General features: G+C 36.4%; 1 protein-coding gene across 6 annotated transcripts in view; it reads right to left on the reverse strand.

Annotated features, from left to right (window-relative positions):
- KLHL5 (kelch like family member 5) overlaps positions 1-15,615 on the reverse strand; it is an 83,013-nt gene that overhangs the window by 17,194 nt on the left and 50,204 nt on the right. For all 6 annotated transcript variants that reach the window (XM_055086095.1, XM_028492056.2, XM_007102314.4 and 3 more), the window contains 2 exons: positions 9,928-10,114; positions 2,230-2,454 (listed from right to left, as the gene is read on the reverse strand). In XM_055086095.1, coding sequence (XP_054942070.1) covers positions 2,230-2,454; positions 9,928-10,114 — 412 coding nt within the window. The remainder of the gene's footprint in view (positions 1-2,229; positions 2,455-9,927; positions 10,115-15,615) is intronic.

The following is a 15,615-nucleotide window of genomic DNA, read 5'->3' on the forward strand; positions in this document are numbered from 1 at the left end:
ACATATTCAATTATATATGTGTGTGTGACTGTAATTAAGTAATTTAAAATTTACTTAAGTAAAGATTTCTTTTATAAGTTCAAATTTAAAACATTATTTATTATAAGGTAAATTAGTTACAACAAAGCTGTTTTGAATGACACAAAAATGGAAATAAAGGCTTAAAGAAGGGGCTTCCCTGGTGGCGCAGTGGTTGCGCGTCCGCCTGCCGATGCAGGGGAACAGGGTTCGCGCCCCGGTCTGGGAGGATCCCACATGCCGCGGAGCAGCTGGGCCCGTGAGCCATGGCTGCTAAGCCTGCGCGTCCGGAGCCTATGCTCCGCAACGGGAGAGGCCACAACAGAGGGAGGCCCGCATACCACAAAAAAAAAAAAAAAAAAATGCTTAAAGAAGACACTTTGAGTGATATGATCATTCTCCTCTGAACTTGCTGCAGTTCAATAAAGTCTTTTGTATGGTACCTAGAACTAATGATAGTATTCCATGCACAATCTCATCTGCACAAGACATAGCTGGATCATGGGCATTCTCATTCTATGTAATACTATATCTATAAGATTTACCTTAAGTTAGAATCGATTTTCTTTTCCCCATAGTAGGGGAAAGTTTGCAGTTGAACCACACTTTTGACCCTGGATTTTATGGTCAACACAAATTTGTAACTCCTGTTCATGTTGCTTTTAAGATATATCTTCCCGTTCTGTGCCTACGTAATAGTTGATTTTATGGACTCAAGAGTAATGTGTTATGGTTTTCTTTGTTAAATTTCATATAGTTAATTTTAAGCTTTTCTCTCAGTACCTTAGCCCCAACTGTCTGGTTTTACTCACTTACCTAACTTGAAATTTAAGATCATCTTTCATTGAAACCTAAATGCAACTAGTAGAATCCCTGTCTCTTTGATTTTTTGCTGTACCCACTACCATACCAATCTTCATGCCTAGATATTTTTCATTGGCCTTTTGGGCAACCTCTACTGTGGTGCTCAGTATTAATAAATTGAGTATAGTAGAAACCTATGCTATCCAAACTCAACTATCCTTTCACTGCTACTCATTCATCTTTTAATTCATCTTTTATGATAACCTATCAAATTCTTTATTGTGACTATTTTAAACATTTTCCAAATTGTGATAAATTGACGATATGGTCACATATTCTTCCTTTCCCAGAATACATGCTTATTTTCAATGTGATTCTTGTAGGTCCTCCCATCAAGAGGAGGAGGCTATTTCTCTATACTTTGAATCTGGGCTTGGCCATGTGACTTGTTTTGGCCAATGGGATGTTAGCAAACATGAGGCAAGCAGAAGCTTGAAAAGTGTTTGTGCATTGGAGCATGCCTTCTCTTCCTGCTTTTGAAACCCTGTGACTGCCACCATGTGCAGAAGCCTGGGCTAGCCTGAATGATTAGCATCATATGGCCCAGTTGCCTCTGCTGCACAGGCTGACAGCCTGTCTACCAGTACACACGTGAGTGAGGCCATTCTAGATCAACCAGCCAACCAGCCTGCCTGCCCAACCTAGATTCATGAGAAAACCCAGCAGAAATCTTCTAAGACAGTCCAGACCAGAAGAACTGCCCAGCTGATACACAGATCCATGAGCTAAACAAATGGTTCTTGGTTTAAGCCTCCCAGTTTTGAAGTGGCTTGTTATGCAGCAAAATCTGGATGATACACATACATTGCAAGCCTCATCTTCCTCATCTTTGTATATCTACAGAACACAGAGCATGGCATATAGCACACACTAATCAATATCTGCTCAGTGAATTATTGAATTAAAGAATAAAAAGCTTCTATCATTACATTCTCTGTGCCACCTCAAAATTTTTCTGTGTCACACTCATTTCTGCTTAAAAACTAAGGGATATAGATGAAAAACAATAATGCTAAAGGTTTTTAAATAAGTATGCATTTCAATTAGGTTAGATAACACTAATTGTCAACATAGAACCCACATGTCAAAAGGTGGCTTGTCAGTCCATCGTGGTATACCACAATAAATATTCACGTTTTCACTTGTGCTGGTTGCACAATATACATTTATGTACAGGCTTGTTTTCTCTGCTTCTGCTTCTCAGATGACAGGGAGCATGTGCAGGAACGCTTGGTGACTGCTGTTGACCCAGCAGCTGCCACACTGCTCTTCTGCCTGGTAAAGAATGTGAAAATGCCATGCAAGCCTAGGGTATGACCTTATGAACGAATCTGTAGTTATGCTTACCAAGGCCATGCCTATGTGTAGACATAGGAGGCATCACACTCCAAGTTTTTGTTTTGGGGTTGTAGCATTCTACAGTATTCAAAGTCTTCAGTCCATCTCTTCCTCCAACCACATACAGTTTGTCATCTAACACCGCAACGCCGAACTGCAGCCTCCTCCCATTCATATTGGCTACAGGAGTCCACATATTTGTACGGAGATCATATTTTTCAATGCTTGTTGCTCCTTAATAGTGATAGATAGAAGTTAGGCAAATAAAAAGCTCACCATGCTTGAGTGTTTTATGAAATTAGACATACAAAAGTATATTATTAGCAGTGACAGTAATACATTTAATATATTACAATAAGCCCCTGCATGAGCTCATCCTTGCTTGTATCTCTGTCCTCATCTCCTATTATTCTCTAGTACCAGAGTACACCTGGCTCTGGTACTAAGAGGTCAAATGAGGAAGGATTATCTGTCAAAGGGGGCTGAGGAGCAACAGCCAGAAGTGGGAGGAAAGCAGGGTAGTTTAGCACCGTGGAAGCCAAAGTAAAAAAGTGTATAGCTGCTGAGAGTATCAAGTAAGATGAAGACTAAAAAGTACGACTGGATTTAGCTGCATGGAGGTCACTGATGACTTTTGGCAGGGTCCCTTGCTTGAGCAGTTAAGACATGATTGGGAGGTGAGGAAATGGAGACAGTGAGCATAGATTATCCCTCTAAGAAGTCTGGCTACAAAAAGGAAGAGAGAGATAAGAATTACTCAGTGGGTTGAGGGAGGTTTCGTTTTGTTTTGCTTTTAAAAGTGGAAAAACTTGAGTCAATGGGAAGGATCTAGTTGCGGGGAAGGAAGCTGAAAATACAGGAGATGAAGGGATCCTCATTAATGGTGGGAGGTTCCTTAAGAGGCAGGAAAGGGCAGTATCAGGGCACAGGGGAGGGGCTTTCATAGGAGGAGGGAGAGGATACACACTCTACTGCAACCAGGAAGGACAAGAGCATAAGGGTGCATCAAGTGCTTTGGGAGCTACGAGAGTGGAAAGTTTAGGGAATAACTGGACAGTGTCTACATTTTTTTAAGAATTAGAAGAGCCAAGGAACTCTTTTGTTCTCTTTATGAGGTAAGAATAGTGGAATTAAGAAAAAAAAAGACCCACTCCTCTAAAACAAACACACACCCAACCCCCAGGTATGAAGAGTTCAATCAGTATCTACTTTACTTCTCTCTTCTAAGCCTCTAATACAACATGCTATCAGTGCTATTCTTATAAAATTACAATCAAGACAAACATTTATTCTAAAGTATTTGCTACAATTAGGTCACCAGAGCACAGACGCTATTGATATCTCCTAAAATTTAGAAATAGTTTGCCATATATATATATGGCAAGAAACCTTTGAAGGTTTATATATATGTGTGTGTGTATATATATGCATATATATAAAATATATTTTTCTTATATATTTGAGTTTTATTATTTTTTATTTACTTTACAAAAATTTTAAGTTATTTGCAATAAATAGCAAGTCTCTTTATATCTTTGCATTCTCAGTGGCATATAATAGACTCCAGTAGCTGTTCAAAAATATTTTTGAGGACTTCCCTGGTGGCGCAGTGGTTAAGAATCCGCCTGCCAATGCAGGGGACAAGGGTTCGAGCCCTGGTCCGGGAAGATCCCACATGCCGTGGAGCAACTAAGCCCGCGTGCCACAACTACGGAGCCTGCGCTCTAGAGCCCATGAGACACAACTACTGAGCCTGTGTGCTGCAACTACGGAAGCCCGTGTGCCTAGAGCCTGTGCTCCGCAACAAGAGAAGCCACCGCAACGAGGAGCCTGCGCACCACAACGAAGAACGCCCGTGCACGGCAACGAAGACCCAACACAGCCAAAAATAAATAAATAAGTAAATTTAAATATATATATATATATATATATATTTGAATTCGAATAATATTCTTTGTAATTTTTAGCTTTAATGAGATTTTACTCATACACTCACATTATTTTATGTAATAGTATACTTGAATCATCACTCTAAACTTGACCTTAAAAACTTCTTCCTTCCTCAAATAAAAAGGCATTGCTAATCATCTCTCTTCACTAATGAATTTAAAGAAGATTTTTAATTTGAATTTTAAGTTATTCCTTTTAGATCTAGTTCACTAAGCAGTATCATAGTCTTATGAACTAGTAACTAAAAATTCTTTTGCTAATATCAAACATAATTCTTAAAAACATAAGATTTTAAAATACAGTCTAAAACATATATCTTAAAAAATATATCTCCAAATAACAAAATCTTAGTAATTGCAAAATTCTATGTAAAAGCTTAGACCTTCCCTAATTTATACTGAAGGGTTAACCTTTAAAAAAAGTAACCACAGGGCTTCCCTGGTGGCGCAGTGGTTTAGAGTCCGTCTGCCGATGCAGGGGACACGGGTTCGTGCCCCGGTCCGGGAGGATCCCACATGCCGCGGAGCGGCTGGGCCCGTGAGCCATGGCCGCTGAGCCTGCGCGTCCGGAGCCTGTGCTCCGCAACGGGAGAGGCCACAACAGTGAGAGGCCCGCGTACCGAGGAGAGAGACCCTTATAAGAGATTGGGATTGGTAAATCCATAGTACACACGCCTTCCTATCCTGTGTCCAGGACAGACACTGTTAATTGATGATTATATTTTTCATTGTTAAGTTTCAATAGTGACTCAAACTTTCCATACAATGCTCTGGGCCATCAGTATCAATTATTTAGAGTTCCCACTAAAGATGAAACTTGTTTGTTATTTATTGCTGAGATGACTTTTATAGTCTCTTTATTGTCTCTTCAATAAAGGTGTCAGTTCAAACACTTTATTATTCTCTTTTTATAGAAGTTACCATCATTACTGTTTAAAAGTGATCTATTGAGATGTATTCAATTGGCGAGCATCCCAGTACCAGGACATGAGTTCGATTCAGGTTGATCCAGATTAAAAGTCTATGTTCTGGGGCTTCCCTGGTGGCGCAGTGGTTGAGAGTCCGCCTGCCGATGCAGGGGACAAGGGTTTGTGCCCAGGTCTGGGAAGATCCCACGAGCCGCGGAGCGGCTGGGCCTGTGAGCCATGGCCGCTGAGCCTGAGCATCCGGAGCCTGTGCCCCGCAACGGGAGAGGCCACAAAAGTGAGAGGGCCCCGTACCCCAAAAAAAAAAAAAAAAAAAAAAAGTAACCACAAATACATTCTGACTTTTTTTAGTGATTATTTAGAACCATTACTGGCTTATTTGCTGGAATCTATACTAATAAGATATATGAAGGGACCAAGAACCCAATAATCAGACTCCCATCCAACTGATGCAAATTGCTCTTCATTATGAAGACGCTGGGATTAAGATAAATTAAGGCCTGGGAAGATAGCTTGAATAGGATAGAACCTCAGTATTTGATGATTAAGAAAGACTTAGAAATAAAGTTGGTCAAGTAGCAAAGGTCAGATAACAGAAAGTCTTGAAACCTAGAAAGAGGAATTTATAACTTATTAGTAAGAAATAAAGATTGCTGGAGTTTTTGAGCAGAGTAATGGCATGTTAACAGAAGAGTTAACATGAGAGTTAAGCAGTCAAAATGCCTGTCTGAATCCTGATTCCATCACTAATTAGCTGTGTGATCCTAGGAAAGTTATTTAACTTCTCTAAGTCTCAGTATCCTCCTCTGTAAAAGAGGGCAATAATAACATTCAGCTTTGAGAGTTGCTAGGAAGATGAAATGAAATAATATAGGTCAAGTGCTTAGCATAATGCCTGGCATCTATTAACAATATAATGAATGCTATTCCCACAAAATAAACATGATCAAAATTTGTGGGCTGATAGAAGGCTAACTGGAATTAGCAAGACAGCAGTGGAAATTTGGAAGAATAAGAGTCATTTGAAAGAAGTCACTTGGTGACTGTCAGAGTTGAAATTTGAGAGAGAGAAAGGGAGAGAGGAGATATGTATTGTTTACTTGGCTACTTAGTATCTGAGTTTCCTTCCCATGTTTGGGGAATTTTCCACTGTATGCATGACCTTGATGGGAGGCAGAAGCCTATCTTCCAGAAAACTGAGAAGACAGATATTCTCTTTGTCCTTGGAATTTTAGGGCCCAGGACTCACCTAAAGCTAGTCAAATGGATGCCTGCACCGGAATTTAAAATCTAAAGCAGGAATTATAAAGAAGCAGGGACAATGGATGTAGTCCTACCCATGTCTCAGTAGCCTTCCAAAAAATTCCCTATTTGCTTAAATGAACTAGAGTTGATGTTCACTGAGAGCACCGAACTATGATCCCAAGTTCTCAAGTCTGGGAGACATGGTCATAGAAGACTTGGATACATGAAGCTTGAGGTGAAAGCCAAACATCAAATAGATATTTTATACAAGTTGGAAACCTGAGAATAAAATCAAAGTGCAAGACTTATATGTGGAATTTAAAATATGACACAAATGAACTTATCTGTGCAACAGAAACAGACTCACAGATGTAGAGAACAGACCTGTGGTTGCCAAGGGGGAGGGGAGGTGGGGGAGGGATGGATTGGGAGTTTGGGATTAGCAGATGCAAACTATTATATATAGAATGGATAAAAACAAGGTCCTACTATAGCACAGGGAACTGTAGTCAATATCCTGTGATAAACCATCATGGAAAAGAATATGGAAAAGGATGTATATATATGTATAACTGAATCACTCTGCTGTACAGAAAAAATTAACACAACACTGTAAATCAACCTACTTCAATAAACTAAATTAAAAAAAATCAAAGTGCGAGACTATAATTAATACAGAGATAACAGTTACAGCCTTGAAAAAGAGAGGGGAAGATAGAGGGGAAGTGGAAGTGCTAGTAATGACTACAAAGCCAAGCACCAGTTCCAGGCACATAGTGGATACTTAATAAGTATTTGCAGATCAATTATCTGGACAGTGGAGATCTCCAAAAATGTTCAAATACTTAAACTATAACTCCAATCAGTTATTTTACTTTATGTATCTCTGTAACATTCAGTCATCAAGCCTATATTTAGAACTTAAGCATCTATACGTACATAGTACTATGTTATATGCTATGTGCGATAATAGCTATATTTATATCTGTGTCTGTTTCCGTGAACCTAAAAGTTAAATAACAATGCAAGATTTTCAATGAGAGCTCATATTTTTATATTCTTTTGAGATGTCACATAGAAGAGAAACCTTTAGATGTGATCACTGCATCAAGTGCTTTAGTCATACAAGTAATACAAGAGATGGCAGAGGACAATCTTCCTTCATTTGACCAATACTTACTGATGCCGTCTATGTACGAGGCACTGTTCTGTAAATATATTAGTGAACAAAAAAAATCCTTGCTTTCCTGGAGCTTGTTTGGGGGAAAGAGGTAGACAGACCATAAACAAATGTAAGAGGTGCCATGAAGAAACATGAAGGAGACTAAGGAGAAACTGATAAGCAAGATTAGAAAGTGATGGGCAAGAGGCTGCTACTGAATGGTCATGGAAATCCTCTTTGGTAAACTGGCGTTTGAGAGGAGATCTGAGTGAAGAATTTCTGCTAGCCATTCTGATATCAGGGCGCAGAGCATCCTAGTGAGAGGAAACAGCTAATGCAACACCCCTGACATGGGAGACCGAACAGGGAGGCAAATGTGGCTGAAACAGAAGGATGGAGGGGAGAAGTAGAATGAGCTGAGGTAGCCAGAAGTCAGAGGTTTTGTCAAGGGATAGCAGATTATTAGTACTAGGAATTCAGAGGAAGAGGAGATCAATGTATATTGAGAAATAATACACAGAAACCTCTTAGCACAATACCTGGCACTGAGTAGGCACTGTGTATAGTGTTTGTTGCTATTACTACTATGAGTAACAAATGCTGCAAGAAGAGTACAAAGAATTTCCAGATACTCTTGACCCAGATCTCGCACATATTTATATTTTACATTTGCTTTCTATGTAAGTACACATGTATGCATGTATATAGGTTTTATGTATGTATGAGTTTTTTTCTGAACTATTTCAGAGTAAGTTACACAAAAGATGCCTCTGTACCCGTAGATATTTCAGTGTATCTTTCTTCTTTTGTAAGAAATCCTCTTACAAAACCACAATACAATCATCAAAATTTGGAAATTAACATTTATACAATGCTGTTACCTAATCTACAGACCTTACTTGGATTTCATCATTTGTCCCAATTATGTCCTTCATAGCAAAAGAAAATCCAAGATGATGTATTATAATAGCTGTCATGTCTCTTTAGTCTCTGTAATCTGAGACAATTCCTAAATCTGTTTGTATTTCGTGATGTTGACATTTTGGAGTACTTCAGACAAGTTATTTTGTAGACTGTCTCTCAACCTGAATTTGTCTTTTTCTCATGATTAAGTCCAGATTATATACTTTTGGCAAGAATACCACAGATGTGCAGCTGAGTTCTCAGTGCATCATATAAGCACAGGCTGCTAGTTAGTCTCATTACTGGCAAAAGAACTTTTGATTATTTGGTTAAGGTGTTGTGTGTCAGGTTTCTCCACTGTAAAGACACCATTTTATGCTTAACTAGTGAGCAAATGGTTGGGAGATACTTTGAGACTAAAGATCCTGCTCTTAGACTGTTGCCTACTAGTCTTACAGAATTAATGGTTATTGACTGAATTACTTATAAAAATGATGATTGCCAAATGATGAGTTTTCTAATCCCATCTTTGCTTCTATGTTTTAATTAGTTGGCATTCTACTGTAAGGAAAAGCATTCCTTCTCCCTCCTTTGTTTGTATCAGTATGAATTCATGAATACTTATTTATAATCTTTTACTATCATTGTTTATTTTGATGCTGAAATTATCCCAGGTTTTGACAGTGGTAGCCCCTACAAACTGTCTCCTGTATCTCTTGACCTGTCTCCATTATTCTTTGAGCACTTCCTTACTTTCTGGCACTACAAGTTGTTCTAGGCTATCTTGTACTTTTCCTACCCCAGGGCTAGAACCAGCCATTTCTCCAAGGAGCTCTTTGGCCATATTTACTAATAATTAAAATTCATTTTGTTCTGTACTTTTTGAAACGATACAAGCACCCCAGTGTTCAATGCAGCACTATTTACAATAGCCAAGACATGGAAGCAACCTAAATGTCCATCAAAAGATGAATGGATAAAGATGATGTGGTACATATACACAGTGGAATACTACTCAGCCATAAAAAAGAACAAAATAATGCCATTTGCAGTAACATGGATGGACCTAGAGATTGTCATACTGAGTAAAGTCAGTCAGACAGAGAAAGACAAATATTGTATGACATCACTTATATGTGGAATCTTAAAAAATGGTACAAATGAACTTACTTACAAAACAGAAATAGAGTTACAGATGTAGAAAACAATCTTATGGTTAACAGGGTGAAAAGGGGAGAGGGATAAATTGGGAGACTGGGATTGATATATACACACTACTATATATAAAACAGATAACTAATAAGGACCTACTGTATAGCACAGGGAACTCTACTCAATACTCTGTAATGAGTATTACTCTTTTCTCTATATGGGAAAAGAATCTATAAAAAGAGTGGATATATGTATATGTATAGCTGAATCACTCTGCTGTATACCTGAAACTAACATAACATTGTAAATCAACTATACTTCAATAAAATATTCATTTTTCCATTCCTTCAAATAAAAGATTATTTAATACCTTTTGTTGAATCCATTCCTCCAACTGCAAATAATGTACCAACAGTTGACTTCCTAGGTTTTGTCCGAGGACTCTGTAACATGGGCCGTCTCTCTGGTAGTAGGTGATACTTCATTGCTTCCATAATTAGTTTCTGACATTCTATATCATCTCGAAAAAGTGCATTATTTTCCATGTCTGCTAGGAACTAGAAGAAATAGTGAGTATGTGTATTGAATGACCAAGAAAATAGTAAGGTTGAAGGAATAAACTAGTTCACAAATGGAAATGATCTCAGTAAAAAAAAAATCCAAGGGACTTTCCTGGTGGTCCAGTGGTAAAGAATCTGCCTTCCAATGTAGGGAACGTGGGTTCGATTCCTGGTCAGGGAACTAAGATCCCACATGCCGTGCGGCAACTAAGCCTGCGTGCCACAACTACTGAGCTTGCGTGAGCCTCAACTAGAGAGCCTGCATGCCGCAAACTACAGAGCCCACATACCCTGGAGCCCGCGCGACAGAACTAGAGAGAAGCCTGCACACCACAAGGAAAGATCCTGCATGCCTCAACGAAGATCCTGTGTGCCGCAACTAAGACCCAATGCAGCCAAAAAAATTAAAATAAATAAATAAATAAAAATTTTAAAAAAAGATAAAGCGAAAAGTTTAAAAAAAAATCCAAGTCTGGACATCTATTTTTAACTAAAATATTCAACATTTACAAAATTTACATTTCATTGAAAAACAGAAACTGAGGAGAAGTGGTATGCTTTAAAATCTTAATAGTGCTTATATCTGGGTAGTGGGGAAACTGGTGTTTTAAATAATCTTTCTTTGTATGTTTCTATATTTTCCAGATTTTCTAAAATAAATCATTTTACTCTTTAAGTTAGAAATAGTTTTAACTGAAGAATAATAAGTAGGAGTTGACTAATTAGACTGACCTCTCTAAAGAATGTTCAACCAGCAACCAACAGCAAAAATAAAACTTTCCAAATTTTTTAAGGGGCAAAGAACTCCAAATGGTGATTTATTCTAAATGAATTAAAATTCCTTGTACTTCACTGAATCCTATTTTTTTACCTATGTAATTTTATGTAAATGCATAAATATGGTCATACCCTGCCTTTTAAAAAATTATTTTTTTTCTTTTTGTACTTGGTTCTCCATCCCCCTCCCTGACCCTTTATTGCCTTATTTCTTTCATTTAGGATATTGATCCATATGAAATTAATTTTTAAACAGAAGATGAGTTGAGAAATATTTTTTCTTCCAAATGAATAGCTAGTTCTGTACCGGCACCATTTACTAAATAATTCCCTCCATTTCCAACTGAATTGAACCTTGGTCATAAATGGTCTCAGGATATCTGAGATCTGCTCTTTGATCCTCTAATCTACTTGTCTATTCCTTTTCTAATACTATATTTTATTACAGCATCTTTATGGCATTTCCTGCTTATATGATATAAATCTACCCTCACTATTCATTTTCACAGTTTTCTTGGCTATTTTTGAGTCTTTACTTTCCATATAAACTTAAGACAGATTTATCTAATTCTCCTTCACCATCTTGATCCTGTTGGCATTCTAATATGAACTGCATTCAATTTATTAATTTTGGGAGAATTTAAATTTTTATGATGCTAAGTCTTTTTATTCAAGAAGCCTTTCCACTGTTTATAGCTTCCTTTATAGGTACTATTATGCCTTTTTAAATTAAATATACTAATTTTATATTAAATGTATTAAATAATATATTAAATATATTTTTAAAATTATTTTTATTGCTACTGGAAATGGATTTTTGAATTTCCACTTTACATATCTTTTGTCATTGTATACCTGTATCATAAACTACTACTTTGCCACATTCCCTTATCAAACTCTAGCTATTAGGCATATAATCATAATAATCACCAAATAGGGATAGTTACATCTTTTTCTAATATGTATGCCAATTATTTCATTTTTATTTTATTATTGTAGTTGCTAAAACCTTCAAAGCAATGTTTAATAATTATGGTGATATAGAGTATCCATTTTTCTGGTTTAAATTGATATGTTTTTAGTGTTTCACTATTTAAGATAATAGTTACTACAGCATTTAGTAATCCATCTTTATTATAGATAGGTTGTTTTCTTCTCTCCCTATTTCACTTTAGAGTTTTAAAATTAAGAATGGTTGCTAATTTTTTCCAGTATCTTTTATACATTAATATGATCATATGGCTTTTTCTCCTTGAAGTTACTGATATAATTACCTTGACAGATTTCCTAATACTCAACCATTCTTGTATTCCTAGAAAAAGACCTTCCTGGTCACAGTGTATTATCCTTTTGATACACTGTAGGATTGTATTTGATAATATAAGGCATATTTTATATATTTTATAATTCACCATTTCAAGTATACAATTCAATGATTTTTAGTAAATTTACCAAGTTGTGCAACCATTATCATAAAACAGTTTTGGAACATTTTCATTACCCTGATTAGATCCTGCATGTCTGTTTACTGTTAATCTCTGTTCCTATCTCCTGTTCCAAGCACTAATCTGTCTCTGTAGATTTGCCCTTAGGTGTTTTGTATAAAGAGAATCATACAATATGGGGTCCCTTGTATCTTGCTTTTTTCATTTAGCATGTTTTTGAGGTTAATCAATATGTAGCATGTATCACTACTTCATTTCTTTTTACTGTTGAATAATAATTCATTGTATGGATACACATTTTGTCTACACATTCACCAGTTGATGGACACTTATATTGTTTCCAGTTTTGCTATTAGTAATAAAGCTGCTAAGAACATTTGTGTGCAAGTCTTTATGTGGATATATGTTTTCATTTCTCTTGGGTATATCCCTAGGAGTAGAATTGCTGGGTCATGTCATAAACTTATGTTAACTTTTTAAGAAAGTGTCAAACTGTTTTCCAAGGTGGCTGCACTATTTATATTCACACCAGCAATCTATGAGGGTTCCTGTTTCTCCACATTCTCACCAACAATTATTACTATCTTCTCTTTTTAGCCACTTAGAGTGGGTGGGAAACGCAGTTTTACTTTGCAATGCCTTAATGGCTAATAATGTTGAGAGTATGTTCATATTTTGATAATGGAAGAGAAGGAAGAGTCTCTAACAAAAGTCACTGTAAAATAGTTTGTGGCATTTGGAAACTGAGAACAGCATGCTAAAGGCAAAAAAGCCAAATTAAGACATAAGTCTCAGGACCTATGCCAGAGTATAAATTCTGGTATTAATTATTCTATATTATTCTGTGCACACAAAATATAGTTATACTTGCTAGAGAAGCCATTAATTAATATGCATTGAGTTGGTTCATTTAGATTAATCTTAGTGTTTATATTACTTCTGTTATATATAATTGTTTTAGTCCTTTGTAAAAAAAAATAAATGTGAAAAAATTATAGAAAGTAAAGTCTTGGAAGACTCAATAGTTACTGCAATATGAAGTAAAATATATTTCTTAGCATGCTGACATTATCTATAATTTTTGAACAAATGGGATTAATTATATTTAAGTAGAGAGATGAAAATAATGGAAGGAAATATGAATCCATTAATCTAAGTATCAGATTAATCAAATGGAAGGTACCAGATATCATCTGGAAAATCATTCAGAAGGCACTGATAAAGCACTACAAAATACAGACTCTCATATACTCTTCATTTTAGGTGAATACTATGTACCTTCTCTGCCATAAAAGAATGGCAAATTATTAAAATGGAAACATTTAGAAAATAGAAGAAACATTTTCCATTTGTAAATTTTTATCTTCACTCACATACTTGTTCACTAAATGAATATTTCACTAAAACTGTCCCTTCAACTACTACTAAGAGTGAAAAACAGAATGTGAATGATTTATAAACTCTACAGCCTTTAAAAAAAGTTTTGGTATCCAAAACTTGTAAAATAAAATACCAAATGTAAATACTGACTCGTTTTACATTTCTGAATTTTAGTAAAAAACAATAATGAGAATTGAGAACAGAATAGTGGAGACCAAGATACTTGTAATACAGGGTAACCATTGGGAACATTAAGAATTTAGGTGTCAAAATCTTTAAAATAATGTCCTAATGCAGTTGACCCTTGAACAACGTGGATACAAAACACACAGGTCCACTTATACACAGATATTTTTCAGTAGTAAATACCATGGTATTACACAGTCCACTGGTTGAATACACAGATATAGAGGAACCTCAGATATGGAGGTTATACGTTATACACAGATTAATCCCCATGCTGTTCGAGGGCCAACTGTATTTCTATGCACATTATTTAAAATGGGATCAAACAGAAAAGTCTGAAATGCTTTCGAAGGTAAAATAAAACTGCACACACACTTGTCTTCTGGATTATTCAGAGTTAAAAAAAAAGCCACACTAAAATGATCGTTTGGATGAGGATTACAATGATATATATGATTTCCTATATCATTTTAAGGAGACACTACAATAAAATTACTACATGTCAGTTGAACTCTTTCTAGTTAGGGTAAATAGAATGTTTCTTATCAATGGAGTAGGGTAAAACCTCATTGAAAAAGGAATTATTTCACAAAAGTAAATTCATTAAGTAACTGGATCTAATGTCAATTTAAAAAATATTAGTCACTTATTTGATAGGCACTAGACTTCTTTTGTTTTCATTTTTCATTTTTGTTTTTTATTGAAATATAATTGACAGAGAACATATTAGTTTCAGGTGTACAACATAATGATTTGAGATATATATATATATGAAAATGATCACCACTATAAGTCTAGTTAACATCCACCCCCACAGAGTTACAATTTTTTGGTGTGTGATGAGAACTTTTAAGATCTTAGCAACTTCATCCTTTTCCTACCTTTTAAAATAAAACATTCAGAATACAATCCAACATTTTCTTGATGATTTTAGAGTCTACTTCAATACTTCATCACTTGACAACTCTAAGTCTGCAAACTTGCCCTTTACTTTTAGCAAGGGAAAAAAAAAAACCCTGCTAGTATCTCTAAATACCATAATGGTGCAATAGAGTATTACCACTGCAGAAAAGAAAAACAGTGCTCCAAGAGGTGTTATCAACTTGTTTAAATTATACAGAGCAGGGGGCTTCCCTGGTGGCGCAGTGGTTGAGAGCCCGCCTGCCGACGCAGGGAACACTGGTTCGTGCCCCGGTCCAGGAAGATCCCACATGCCGCGGAGCAGCTGGGCCCGTGAGCCATGGCTGCTGAGCCTGTGCATCCGGAGCCTGTGCTCCACAACAGGAGAGGCCACAACAGTGAGAGGCCCGCGTACCGCAAAATTAATGCACAGAAATTTCTTGCATTCCTATACACTAATGATGAAAAATCTGAAAGAGAAATTAAGGAAACACTCCCATTTACCATTGCAACAAAAAGAATAAAATACCTAGGAATAAACCTACCTAGGGAGACAAAAGACCTGTATGCAGAAAACTATAAGACACTGATGAAAGAAATTAAAGATGATACCAACAGATGGAGAGATATACCATGTTCTTGGATTGGAAGAATCAATATTGTGAAAATGACTATACTACCCAAAGCAATCTACAGATTCAATGCAATCCCTATCAAATTACCAATGGCATTTTTTTACAGAACTAGAACAAAAAATCTTAAAATTTGTATGGAGACACAAAAGACCCCAAATAGCCAAAGCAGTCTTGA

This window comes from Physeter macrocephalus, chromosome 7 (assembly GCF_002837175.3).
Source record: "Physeter macrocephalus isolate SW-GA chromosome 7, ASM283717v5, whole genome shotgun sequence".
Classification (NCBI taxonomy): Eukaryota; Metazoa; Chordata; class Mammalia; order Artiodactyla; family Physeteridae; genus Physeter; species Physeter macrocephalus.